The sequence below is a fragment of the Triticum dicoccoides genome, chromosome 2A, assembly GCF_002162155.2.
Source record: "Triticum dicoccoides isolate Atlit2015 ecotype Zavitan chromosome 2A, WEW_v2.0, whole genome shotgun sequence".
Lineage (NCBI taxonomy): Eukaryota > Viridiplantae > Streptophyta > Magnoliopsida > Poales > Poaceae > Triticum > Triticum dicoccoides.
The window spans coordinates 43,390,393-43,403,673 of record NC_041382.1 but is presented as its reverse complement, the minus strand read 5'-3'; the positions used below and the strand labels follow the sequence as shown (position 1 = coordinate 43,403,673).

Below are 13,281 nucleotides of genomic sequence, written 5' to 3'. Positions count from 1 at the left end.
GGCTTGCTCACCCGTTTGGAGGCAGTTAGTCCTGGATCTGGCAAGGCGATTGCTTGCCTCGTAGCGGAGGAGGCTTCTACGGGCAAAATCAAGCAGGTGAAGAAGGCTCTCAGGAGCATAGGCAAGAAGAGTGGCATCACTGGTAAGGCGTCAGCGGCTGTTTAATGGATGATACTCAATCTCTTCGACCACCATCTTTGATTGGCTCGTCTCCATGGATTTGGTGGTGTCTGTTGTCTTTAACCTTGGTTTCGTTGGGGGGTTTTTTGCGATGTAGAAGTGTGAAGGATCATGATTGTTTCGTCCTATGTATGTTTGTCGGGTTAACCGTGTGGTTATGCAGTTTCTTTCTTAGCGAGTAGTCCGTATGTGGTCTATATGTATCGGTTTTCGCCCGGTTTTCCGTTAATTAACTGGTCAACTCTCTTCTTCTTAATTAATCGATGAGGCAAATCTTTTGCCTTCGTTTCGAAAAAAAATTATTATTGATTTTTTAATAAATCATGAAAACAGTACAGTACTTACCACCATAACACACTGGTAACAAAATGTACAAGAAATTTGTGTACTAATTGCAATATGCGACATACGAAGGAGGCGTTAACTAAGCAGCACGACGACTTTGGCATACAGATACAGGTCGTTCTTCCGGCCGACGGCGATGCCCATCTCCTCCTCCATATCCAACTCCCCTCCGGCAGGAAGCTCCCAATCAAAGTGGTAGAGGAGGGCAGCAAGGGCCAGCTCCATGCTAGACTGCGCGAACAGCATCCCCGGACAGATCCTTCGGCCTGCCCCGAACGGTGTGTACTCGAAGTTGGTTCCCTTGAAGTCCACTTCGCCCGACTCGAACCGCTCCGGCCTGAACTCCTCTGGGGCATCCCAGTGCTTGGGGTCTCGGCAGATCGCCCACGTGTTCACAAACACGGTGGTGCCCGTCGGCATGTCATAGCCGAGGACCTTGCACGCCTCGGTGGGCTCGCGCGGCAGCAGTAGGGGCACCGACGGATGCAGCCTGAGCGTCTCCTTGATGACCAGCCTCATGTACTTGAGGTCAGCCAGGTCGTCCTCAGTTACGCTTGGCTTTCCTTGTAGGTGGTTACGTACTTCGGCTTGTGCTTTTGCCATGGTGGTTGGGTTCCTCATCAACTCTGACATGGCCCAGATGAGAGTCGTCGCCGACGTCTCGCTCCCAGCACTAAACAGGTCCTGCAAATCATGCAAATTTAGAAAATTAAAATTTACTAGTTAGTGAATGAAAACAATTAGCCGGGTGGTAGCTTACCACTAATAGACACTTGATGGCTCCCATGGTGAAAGGGACGTCGTGGCCGCCTTCCTTCTGTATCCTGAGGAGCACGTCCAATAGGTCCTCCTGCTCCCCTTCCTTCCCGTCGCCGTTGGACGCGGCGGCGGCGGCCTTCACCTCCTCGTGCTGCTTGATGGCGCAGTCGATGAGCTCGAAGGCCTTGGTGTGATTCTCCCACGCCTGTCGGGCGGAGCCGCTAACGAAGTCGACGAGCCAGGATGAGGGGAAGAGGTCGCCGAGGTTAAACCCCGAAAGGATCTTGACCCCCTGTTGGAGCACCTCCAGGAATTCTTCCCGCTTGCTGAACCTGTCCCCGATCATGGCGCGCAAGGTCATGTCTGCGATGAGCATGGCGAGCCGCTTGCTGACGTTGATGGGCTCGCCGGTACTAGCTGAAATGACGGCGACGAGGCGCGTCACCTCCTCCTCCCAGACGTTGCGGAACGACTGCACCCGGCGGGCGCTGAGCAGCTCCATGATGCAGATCTTGCGGAGCTGGCGCCAGTGAGCGCCGTAGGGCGCGAACGCCAGCCCGACCCCATCGGACATGATGATCTTGGTGGTGGGGCTCCACGGCCGCGTCGCAAACGTGACGTCCTGCGTCTTCATGACCTCGCGCGCGGCCTCGGTAGAAGAGGCCACCACCACCGGCACCTCGCCGAGCTTGAGGTATACTAGCGGCGCGTCGCCCAGCCGGCGCGCGATGTCCGCGAAGGCACGGTGGACTAGTGGGTTGCCGGTGATGTGGTGCAGGCTGCCGATGACCGGTAGCCGCCAAGGGCCAGGCGGCAGCTGCTGCCCAGCGCCGTGGCCGCGCTTCCTGATGAACTTGAGGAGCAGGAGAGGCAGGAGGAGAGCCAAGACGAGATAAATTGCTTGCTCCGTGGTCATGGCGCCTGTTATTTTCTTGAGCTCACTCGAGAGAAGGCTGGGGATAAACTGCACTGTATATACGCATGCGGCACAGACTAAATATATCGAGTACGCTAGGATGTTCTACTGTAAACTGGCGTGGATCGCTATGCGAGCGAGACGACCAGATATTTGCAGGGCAAGTTTGGTTGTCGTCCGGAACGAACCGCCCGTCTCGTCGTCGTCTCCGATGCGCCAAGGATACGTACTACTTCTACTAGGGAGCGGAGATTCCCTAGACGATCGTGATGGGTGCACGATCGCGCTTTGTTCTTCATCCACACACTACGTAGTGAAAAAACCGAACAATAGGTCCTTTTAGACTACCCATAGTGGAAGTAGCATGCTACCTCCATCCTGATTTATTGATCCCTTTGTATTTTATATTAAATTTTGATTTTACTTATAACTAACAAAATGTTAATGCTTGTCACGAAAAATAATATTGTTGTAATCTATGTTTAAATACAAATACAACGCTATAAATTTTTGATGACATGCATTAATACTTTATTAGTTAAAACCAATAAACCAGAACAGAGGTAGGTGGTAACATCATATATATGCAGGCAAAATAGATGATATGGTAAATAATTAATGAGAAAAGAGATGCATGTGATAATATAGTATGTTACTCACACTATAAGTAACATCACACATACTGATAAGATGAGTTATACATATAACTTATATGAAGTGTTGCATGACACCACACATATGTTAATCCCCACTATGAGTAGTCTTAGTACTATGAACTAGGCATTGACCCCTCTCTAAAAGAAAAACCCTGGCTCCTAGCAACCTAAAGGCACCACGTGGGCCCTCTGTAAGCCGAGTGTCACTCTCGGCTTAATTTTCCTACATGGAGTAATCACATGGTGCCAGTGCCCAGGAATAAGCTGTGACCGTATTTCTCTCTGTGCAAGGCGTATATGTAAGCCGAGAACATTAATCTAGTCATGGCTTATATGTAAGCCATGTACCTTGCTCTCGGCTTAAATCTGTACTGGCAATGTCATTTCGTCCTAGGAGTTCCAAGGAGCTTACATGTGTCTTGTAAGACGCGGTCTATGCTCGGCTTACATGTGTAAACCGAGCTCGTGTTTCTTTCTGTTCAAGTTGTATATGTAAGCCGAGAACATTAATCTGCTCACGCCTTATATGTAAGGTGTGTGCCTTGCTCTCGGTTTAAACCTGTATTGGCAGTGCCATTTGGTCATAGGAGCTCACAGGGGCTGACACATGTCTTGTAAGATGAGTTCTATGCTCAACTTACATGTGTAAACCGAGTACAATAGTCAGATTATACCCCAGAATGCCTTTTGTTTTTTCGATCCAACACTTACTTCTCACATGTTCTTTTTGTCACTGACTGTTATCTGCTTGTGAAAACTGGACAAGGCCATATTATCCTGTTTAGAACTCAATAATACTACATACATGTCCAATCCACATGCTCCGTCGACCGTCCTTGCAATGTACGTATGTGTATTAAAAACTTGACGAATATTGTTGTCGTGATGAGGATGAGATGACCCAACACTTATTTCTGGCATGTTCTTTTGCTCACGTTTTCTAGAAAACAGTGTATGTGGCTTTAATTTTTCATCGCCGACATCTATATTTTAATTTTCCACCGCCGACATCTATATCCACATAGCCATGTATTGGATCCAGATGGGGAGTTCACTTTAGTCTGTAGAGGTGGTCTCTGGGTGTGACCAACATTTTTTGGAGAAGGGGTTAAAACCTCAGGCCTCTGCTTCTGGGTGCAAGCTCAACCACCTAACATGGGTTTTCTTCAACCAGTATAAATGATGTTCTATCAGTAGACAATGTCAGACCCAGGATATGAAAATGGTCTTTGGTTAGTAGATTACCAAATGTCAATCTTCACCACGTTCCAGGATGTAAGAGCCTCTACAGCCGGAATTGGCAAATTCGGCACCTCAAACGCCCGTGACACCTTGAAGGCAATGCGGAGGGCCAACTCCTTGTCAAGGTTGACGTCGGAGCCAGAGTGATTGCTGGAGCTCGAATTGCACCGGATTGGATCGGAATCGGAGAGGGGAGAGGAGAGTGAGTGAGCTAGGGTTCCGAGCGAGGAGTTGGATTGGGGTTTTTTGTGGGATAGCCGCGGGGTTGGTGGTGGCCAGGCCTGCCAGCTCCGACATGGCGGACGCGCCCGGGCATACTCGGGCCGCCCAATATCCGCCCTACATTTGGCAGGATATGAGGGGTGCCGGACAGCCCTGGCGTTTGATGCGCCCGGGTGGGTCGGTTTTTTATGACCAGTCAGTGATCGGTCTGCCCGTCCGGGTGTTTGAGACGTGTTTGGGGCGCATTGCTGTAGATGCACTACGGTGTCTAAATTTTTGAAAGTCAAACTTTGGCTACTAGCTAGTCCATAAAAACAAAGGCTGAGAGTCTATAATCCCGTCAAATGGAGGGACGACACCACCAAATAAATTATTGCATTCTAAAATATATCCTTGAAAATACCCAAAGCCCATTTTACACTACCATTTTCCTATAATGCATGAGAGACAGAGACACAGAGAGTTTGATATTACATAAATGTCATTTTTTTTTCTCTCTCCTACTTTTTAAGGGTATATTTTTAATCTATGGTCATTTTACTATTCATTTGTGAATGTCGAGAGTACATATGTATTGGGTACGGAAAAGACTTTTCAAAACTGTTTGCAAACTACTGGGATTATTGCAATTGAAAATTAGATCTCCGAAAGCCCAAACCACTCATTTTTTACAGTAGCTAGAGGCCTGCCAATTTTTATCCTCCTTGATTTTGCTTGTGACATTCGGTACACTCATGCGGCTTGTTGACTTAGCCAAACATGGAAGAAGATCCCATGTTGAAGAGTCCTTCGTAGACGTCTTGGTGACACTAAGTACACATTCTTAGTCAGTTGTTGGCTGGTGCCCATAGTTCTTGAAGATGGTATTTCCATTGTTGTTCGTTTGAAGATTCTCCAATGCAGTGGTTGACGGTACCCTCGGTAGGGTGGTGAACGTGGCCGAAAGTACTAGAAAGGAATTTACACAAGGAGTAGATCTTTGAAAATTTAGCTTGAGCTCATAATATCAAACAAAGAAAATCAGATTGGTGATGGGAAACCACATATTTGATAATCAATACAAAAATATTATTGATTTTTTAATAAATCATGAAAACAGTACAATACAATAATTACTATAATTACCACCATGACACCCTGGTAACAAAATGTTCAAGGAATTTGTGTGCAATATGCAGCTGGAATGTTCGATCTAGCCAACCTAATCGATCACATCCACTATGCGACATCTTAAGCAGGCGCTAATTAAGAGGCACACAGACTTCAGCATGCAGGTATAGGTCATTCTTCCGACCGACGGCGATGCCCATCTCCTCCTCCATGTCCAACTCCCCTCCGGTAGGAAGCTCCCAGTCAAAGTGGTAGAGGAGGGCGGCAAGGGCCAGCTCCATGCTAGACTGTGCGAACAGCATCCCCGGACATATCCTCCGGCCTGCCCCAAACGGTGTGTATTCAAAGTTGGTTCCCTTGAAGTCTACTTTGCCGGACTCGAACCGCTCCAGCCTAAACTCCTCCAGGGCATTCCAGTGCTTGGGGTCTCGGCAGATTGCCCACGTGTTCACAAACACGGTGGTGCCGGTCGGCACGTCGTAGCCGAGGACCTTGCACGCCTCGGTGGGCTCACGCGGCAGCAGCAGGGGCACCGACGGATGCAGCCTAAGCGTCTCCTTGATGACCAGCCTCATGTATTTGAGGTCAGCCAGGTCGTCCTCGGTTACGCTTGGCTTCCCTTGTAGGTTGTTACGTACTTCGTCTTGTGCTTTTGCCATGGTGGCTGGGTTCCTCAGCAACTCCGACATGGCCCAGATGAGAGTCGTCGCCGACGTCTCGCTCCCAGCACTAAACAGGTCCTGCAAATCATGCAAATTTAGAAAATTAAAATTTACTAGTTAGTGAATGAAAACAATTAGCCGGGTGATAGCTTACCACTAATAGACATTTGATGGCTCCCATGGTAAAAGGGACCTCCTGGCCGCCTTCCTTGGTCATCCTTATTTCTCGCATGTCCTTTTGGTCACCTTTTCTAGCAAACGGTGTATGTGGCTTTAATTTTTCATTGCCGGCATCTATATCCACATAGCCATGTATTGGATCCAGATGGGGCGTTCACTTTAGTCTGTAGAGGTGGTCTCTGGCTGCGACCAACATTTTTTGGAGAAGGGGTTAAAACCTCAGGCCTCTGCTTCTAGGTGCAAGGTCAACCACCTAACATGGATTTTCTTCAACCAATATAAATGATGTTCTATCAGTAGGCAATGTCAGACCCAGGATATGAAATTGGTCTTTGGTTAGCAGATTACCAAATGTCAATTTTCACCACTTGTTGTAAGAGCTATGCCATACTCACTCAGTTCCAGGATGTAAGAGCCTCTACAGCCGGACTTTGCAAATTCGACACATCAAACGCCCGCGACACCTTCAATGCAATGCGGAGGGCAAACTCCTCGTCAAGGTCGACGTCGGAGCCGGAGTGACTGCTGGAGCTTGAATTGCGCTAGATTGGATCGGAATCGGAGAGGGGAGAGGAGAGTGAGTGAGATAGGGTTCCGAGCGAGGAGTCGGATTGGGGTTTTTTGTGGGATGGCCGTGGGGTCGGTGGTGGGCTGGGCCTGCCAGCTCCGACATGGCGGACGCGCCCGGGCGTACCCAGGCTGCCCCATATCCGCCCAACATTTGGGGTGCATATGAGGGGCGCCGGACAGCCCGGGCGTTTGAGGCCGGTTTGAAGTGCCCGGGTAGGTCGATCTTTTATGATCGGTCAGTGATCGGTACGCTCGTCCAACTGTTTGAGACGGGTTTGGGGCGCCTGGTTGTAGATGCACTACGGTGTCTACATTTTTGAAAGTCAAACTTTGGCTACTAGTCCATAAAAACAAAGGCTGACAATCTATAGTCCCATCAAATAGAGGGATGAAACCACCAAATAAATTATTGCACTCTAAAATATACCCTTGAAAATACCCAAAGCCCATTTTACACTACCATTTTCCTATAACTAGGTAGGAAGTGCGGCTTGCCGCACCCCTGCGGGGGTGCGGTCATTCCCAACCCGGTAACAAAATAACTGGAAGTGATTAAATGCAGAACATCAAATGAGATCATAGTATAACCGTCATTAACTATCATTACCAAAGATCATAAACAGAAGTAATCGATAACATATGATCAATACATAAGAGGTCACATGTGCATGATCGATCATGTTTAAGTACACACATGATGATATTACATTGACGGTTCTTTAGTTCAGTTGCTAGCAGATGGCTTAGCATACACTAATAGTTGAGCTCAAGTCTTATACAGACATGTCCTGACTGATAGCATAGAGGTAGGATACACACATACTTAGACTACAATAGGCAAGGGGTATCAGTCAGATGCAGTCACATTTACTGCCTGATATGGTTGAGGTAGAGCAGACATAATGTACAATAAGGGCAATGCAAATTTGCACCAACTTAGAAAGCCCAGCGATAAACCAAAAGCGCTTCATCCTCCTCTTGTGGCTGATTCATCAAGCATTTTCATCATTTCTTCACGCATCCACAAACAAAAGGATAAGGTCCTGGATACACATAACCAACCACGGATCAACTGAATGCTCATCACAGTAGTCATTGAAGCAAGGAGAAGATAAAACGGGCGTACCAAAAGGGCGAGCACTCAACAACACCTGACCTCTTCGGTCTCAGGCCCTCCTTGCGTTTTTGTTTTTTTGAATGGTGGTGCCCTCAACAGCCAATGGCACCTCGCTTAGTTCACAATAGAGAGGGGGAAAAGTCAGACCCACCTACTCGTCAGCGATGGATCAAAACAGGAAGCTCTGGAGGCAATTAGAAGTATATACCTTGTAGTACCGTCCACCTCTTCACCTAGGACAGCAGAACCATCGCCCAGCGTTGCATTTTCCTAGAAGCCCAAAGAACACGCAACTCAATTAGATAAACATGTTACTGATATTGATCCAATGCTTGCAAAAGATGGAAGGAATACCTTAGATTTGTCAACTGGGAACAAAGGCTTGCGAACGTCAGCATTCGTTAGTTCGGTTTTAGAAAGGCCTTTCTTCAAGCCACCGCCGCTGTAGACAACGAAATAAACAATCTTCAGTCAATAACAATGACCTAGACATTGACACAGCTCTCAATCAAGAATTGGTTTGATTGTTAGATCTAATTATTATTGTATCTAGGTCATCTCTTTCCACCGAAACCATACCGAGTACAACAAAAATGTAGAAATGTTGTCTCAAGATAAGCACCAGAAGTCGGCTAAGACAGACAAGGACTACAAATTGAAAGGCATCTTAATATACATATGGTCTACCCGAAGGTGACCAAGGACAATGACAAGGAGGTGCTAATGCTCTTTGATGCAACAATCTTTTATTCATAAAACTTGTATTCCTTAGCTATTCATAACTTGTATCCTTAGCTAAGTATTTATTCAATGTTAATATGTTGATGTTGTTTTAGAAGTTATAGGACACACAAGAGGCATGTCGACTGCGATTTTTTAGACTCGGCTAGATACTTGTATGCTTTTTGTAAGATGGACGCCATCAGAAGACATGCATTAACCTCGAGCCTGGTCTGAGGTACATTAGAACTATGAACTATCAATCAGCCGATCTCAAAGGATATGTATAGAGTGAGTGCAATACGCCAGTTGTCAAAATAAAAACCAAAGCATAAATTGAAATTAAGTACTTTAGGTATCTTGTCAACCAATCACAGACCAAACATGAGTACATATGAATGCTAGTACTTTGACACAATTGTATGGTAACTCACAATTATCATGCTTGCTTATGTAGCCACACACATGTATTTCACATGGAGTACTTTATTGACAGGACAACCCATTAAGCCACCTTTTATTGATGGACAGCGGGGAAGCAAGGGTCGATTGAGAGCCAAGAGCAACAGCAACCTAAACAACATATCGGTTAGAGCTAATAAGAATAACTGCACAACCGAAAATAGCAACAACTTACATGCAAGATACAACACACAAAATCATACCTTTGCAAACTGATCACCGGAGATGGGCAAGACTGGGACAGATCCAACAGGTAATGCAGGAAGAGAAAAGGCACCAGTATCAGTTGAGAAGCTTCCAACGGGCAACACTAAGGGTGATACATCACCAGAACCAGGACACCCCACATCACCAGTAGAAGGTCCAGAGGAATCTGCCTTGCGATATAAAACCGCAGAGCTCGAGGTCTTTTCCACAGGCACATCTATGCTGATAACTTGGAAGGATGTCTCCTCGGCATCAGGCATAAAGCTCTTTGAAGAGATAGACACCACAAATTTGTACTTCTTGCCAATCAAAGTGGATATGTCTTTAGGGATGCCTGGGTCTCCACGTGCTATTCCAACAATCTCGTCAAGGGTTGTACGATTGGAATACCCTTCACGTAGCAAAGTGATCAAAGATTTAGCAACAATCTCTTTTCCAACCCTGTCGAAGAAAATAAACTCGGCCTCCCTTGAATCGTCAGTGCATCTGAAGCATATGCGATATCTATATGAAATGACACATTAGTTTACAGGGAAAAAGAGAAGAAAAATGTGCATGATGAATAATAATACCTTGGCATTGCGTCGGTGGAGGCACATGTGGGGTCAATGCACCTGTAGACAGAGCCATGTCGCTGTGTTGTTTTATGGCACTTCTCACAAGACATGAACCACCAACGCTGACCAGGACTGAGCCTGGACAGAGTGACCGAGCAGAAGAAACGTGTGCTCTGCAAAGAAACGACGTACCACAATATCAGAATATATCATAGCTAAAAATCCCACACTGCCACACACAAACAAACGTAATATGGTCCTTCAAGTCGAGAAGTTGACCAACTGTTTTAGTTTGTAGATTGACCTGTGCACTTTTCTCATCTGCGGTTTGACCAGGAAGAATAATTTTCGTTACAGGAGAGAACTTTCCTTGGAGGCTACACAAATCGGAGAAGAAGAAATAAGTGTAGAGTCAAAATAGCATATGGACAAAATAGAAAGCAACAAACAGCCCAGTACAATCGTGGCACCTTTCATGAAATTGGGTGATGTCAAAGATATCATCATTAATGTACCATCGGCATGCTGCGGTACCACTAACCCCCCTGCGTCCTACAAAACATTCAAGAAAAACACCAAGTCAAATAGAAAGCGCCAGATAATAAAATAGGCTTCACCTTATCTAGGACTAACCTTCATAGTTTTTAACCAGGGTCCCAACAATTAGAGCAATGACTGGTCCAGTTTGGCCTATCTGCATGACATCATCTCCATCAAAGGCCTTTGCCTGCTCTCCCCACAGTACGACATTGATCTGATATCCACTACACACACAAAAGAAGAGAATTGATATGAAATCTAGCAATGTCCAGAACACAAGGTAAATAGTGAGCAACAAACCTCGGGTCAGCGAGAGTGATAGTTCGCTTTACAGAAGGCTCAGCTCTGTTAGAGCTGTGGTATACCATGGCATCAGACACACCGACAATAAGTCCTAGGATGTCTACATAATCAGAGGGAGGACAGTTAAAAGCATAGACAAAGAAGCTGCAAAAATAAGAAGGCAATAAACACACCTGTGAAATAGTCAGGGTTCTCAACCGGCGCAGGAAGATGAGCCAAAGCAGTGAGTGAGTAAGTACAGAATGGGAATTCAATCTCTTCATCAGCTGGAGGGTCGGTTGTGGTCAAACGGTTGAATCTGATCATATGTGGTCCAGCGACAGGCTTGAAATAGCGTTTCTTTGGAAACACCAAGAACTGAGAAATCACATAAGCACAGCCTTCACGAATCCTGGCGCAAATGTAGGAACCAGTTTCTCAGAAATCTCAGCATACATGTGGTTGCCCTGCAAAGACAGAACAATTATGAGTACAATAAGTCTCAGCCAACACCCAAAACTAACATGGAACACATAATTCAAGATGAAAGCAAGTACCACGGCATCCATAAGAACCATGTCAGTGTGCTTGATCGGACCAGTGTCAGTGCCTCCACGATGGTTCCATAGTCGCGAGACATACACACAGACTGAATCGTTGCTATTTCCTTGTACAAGCTCATCTAAAGCAATGATCGCCATCTGTAACATAATCACAACAACAAAAGTATAGCATTTGTGGCCAAAGGAATAGTACTAAAACCAGTGACACAGGCAAAGGTGGCAATTTGTTATAGGAGTCACAGAGACAAAAGATTCATCCAACAGATTCACAACACCAAGCATAATAGGCGTAGACACGAACAAAAGACCAGCCACACCAACCACATGCATGAACAAAAGATCAAAGAACACAGCAAACTTATATATAGCTAACCCAATGGGTATCTCCAAAAACAGCCGCTGTACATAGTTAAGAATCACCTATCCAGATCATGGAAGGATCCCAGCAGATCGCAATATCTCTGGGAAGACCACATTTTTAGTCTCGGAGCCACATGTACCATCCTCGCACTCTATAAGGATTTTCAAAGAATTCCTCGAAGTAACACGGGAAACTGCCACATACAACTGGCCGTGCGTGAAGACAGGTTTCTTAAGATAGAGACCAATAGCAGACAAAGTTTGTCCTTGGCTCTTGTTTATTGTCATAGCATAGCACACACGTACAGGGAACTGCCTATGTCGAAGCACAAAGGATGATTTTGTTTGTTTTGCCGTCAATTCTATCCGGGGGATATAGACAATATCACCCACGTACGAACCAGTCATAATAACAGCCTCAATGACACGATCAGCTAGGTCCTTCACAATAAGTCTCGTGCCATTACACAGACCATTTGCCTGATTCAGGTTTCTGAGAAGCATGATAGGAACACCCCTTTTAAGAGTCAACCTATCATTTGGAAACTTAATAATCTTAACAGTATTCAAGTACTCAGTAGGGTAGAAAAGGTTTTCCTCTTGCACGGCCTCTCCTGAGGTATCTACAGAATCGGCACTCAGGTAATCTTTGCCAACAGAAGGAACTAAGACCATCACATGAGTATTGATCTCCTCGGCAAAATCATTAGTAGTCGACAGAATAGCCCTTCCTTGCAGATAGGCGGCATTCATATAGTTAGACTCAAAGTCATTGTAAATAGAAGAAACAATGGCCCCTATGTGATCACCGTCTGTTTTAACCAACAGATCATCATGTATTTCTATCCAAGAAGGGTCAGATTCATCCCCTTTATGCGTGGTAGGTAATCTACCCTCTCCAAGATCGAGGACCCATTTACTAAATAGTGCAACACTTTCCTGCACACTGGGATCTGCATCTGGCATAGCCAAACGCATGTTAACAGTAAGGGACAACACTTTGACAAATCTCCACAACGGAGAATTGGTAATTGTTGCGTCAACTATCTGAGGCCTGGTACCACCCTCAATAACAGGAAGAATTTGTCTAAGATCCCCACCTAATACCACAACCATCCCACCAAACGGGACATCAGAGAGTAAAGGGTCATCTGTAGAAAGGACGTCACGCAAGGTCCTATCTAAAGCCTCAAAACACCTTCTATTCGACATAAGCGCTTCATCCCAGATTATCAAGGAGGTCACCAACAGTTTATGCAGGCGTGAGCCTCTCTTTATATCACATACCATTTCATCATCATTATCGATCGGCATTTTAAAACGGGAATGAGCAGTCCTCCCACCTGGCAATAAGAGCGACGCAATACCAGAAGATGCAACAGTTAAAACTATCTCCCTTTTACCCCGTAAGAAAGCACAAATAGCATTCCATAGGTAGGTTTTCCCGGTACCCCCATAACGAGAAACAAAAAAGAATCCTGGCTCCTTGGCCTGAAGACACTGTAATATCGCCTTGTAAGCAACAATTTGATTAACATTCAGGTTCTGAAGCAAGACTACCGCTTCTTTAGCTAAAGCAGGTGCATCATAAGATAACTCCTCATGGATTAATCGATTTTCAATAAATAATC

At 45.8% G+C, this 13,281-nt stretch overlaps 2 protein-coding genes and 2 long non-coding RNA genes across 4 annotated transcripts; all 4 read right to left on the bottom strand.

The window, feature by feature from the left end:
- Positions 1 to 600: 600 nt before the first annotated feature.
- LOC119358843 (premnaspirodiene oxygenase-like) lies at positions 601 to 2,200 on the bottom strand. The gene is made up of 2 exons (XM_037625248.1): positions 1,286 to 2,200; positions 601 to 1,209 (listed from the first exon to the last, which is right to left on the bottom strand). The coding sequence occupies exons 1-2, from the start codon at positions 2,198 to 2,200 to the stop codon at positions 601 to 603; spliced, it is 1,524 nt and encodes a 507-aa protein (XP_037481145.1).
- A 3,361-nt stretch (positions 2,201 to 5,561) lies between these two features.
- On the bottom strand, positions 5,562 to 6,980 carry LOC119357545 (zealexin A1 synthase-like). Its single transcript, XM_037624459.1, has 3 exons — positions 6,967 to 6,980; positions 6,247 to 6,343; positions 5,562 to 6,170 (listed from the first exon to the last, which is right to left on the bottom strand). Exons 1-3 carry the CDS (start codon positions 6,978 to 6,980, stop codon positions 5,562 to 5,564), a joined length of 720 nt encoding a protein of 239 aa, XP_037480356.1.
- A 730-nt stretch (positions 6,981 to 7,710) lies between these two features.
- Positions 7,711 to 8,225, bottom strand: LOC119358842. The gene is made up of 3 exons (XR_005172310.1): positions 8,168 to 8,225; positions 7,969 to 8,072; positions 7,711 to 7,885 (listed from the first exon to the last, which is right to left on the bottom strand). It is a non-coding gene; the product is annotated as an uncharacterized LOC119358842 (long non-coding RNA).
- Positions 8,226 to 10,755: 2,530 nt separating this feature from the next.
- On the bottom strand, positions 10,756 to 11,417 carry LOC119358841. Its single transcript, XR_005172309.1, has 3 exons — positions 11,285 to 11,417; positions 10,922 to 11,194; positions 10,756 to 10,848 (listed from the first exon to the last, which is right to left on the bottom strand). It is a non-coding gene; the product is annotated as an uncharacterized LOC119358841 (long non-coding RNA).
- Positions 11,418 to 13,281: the final 1,864 nt, after the last annotated feature.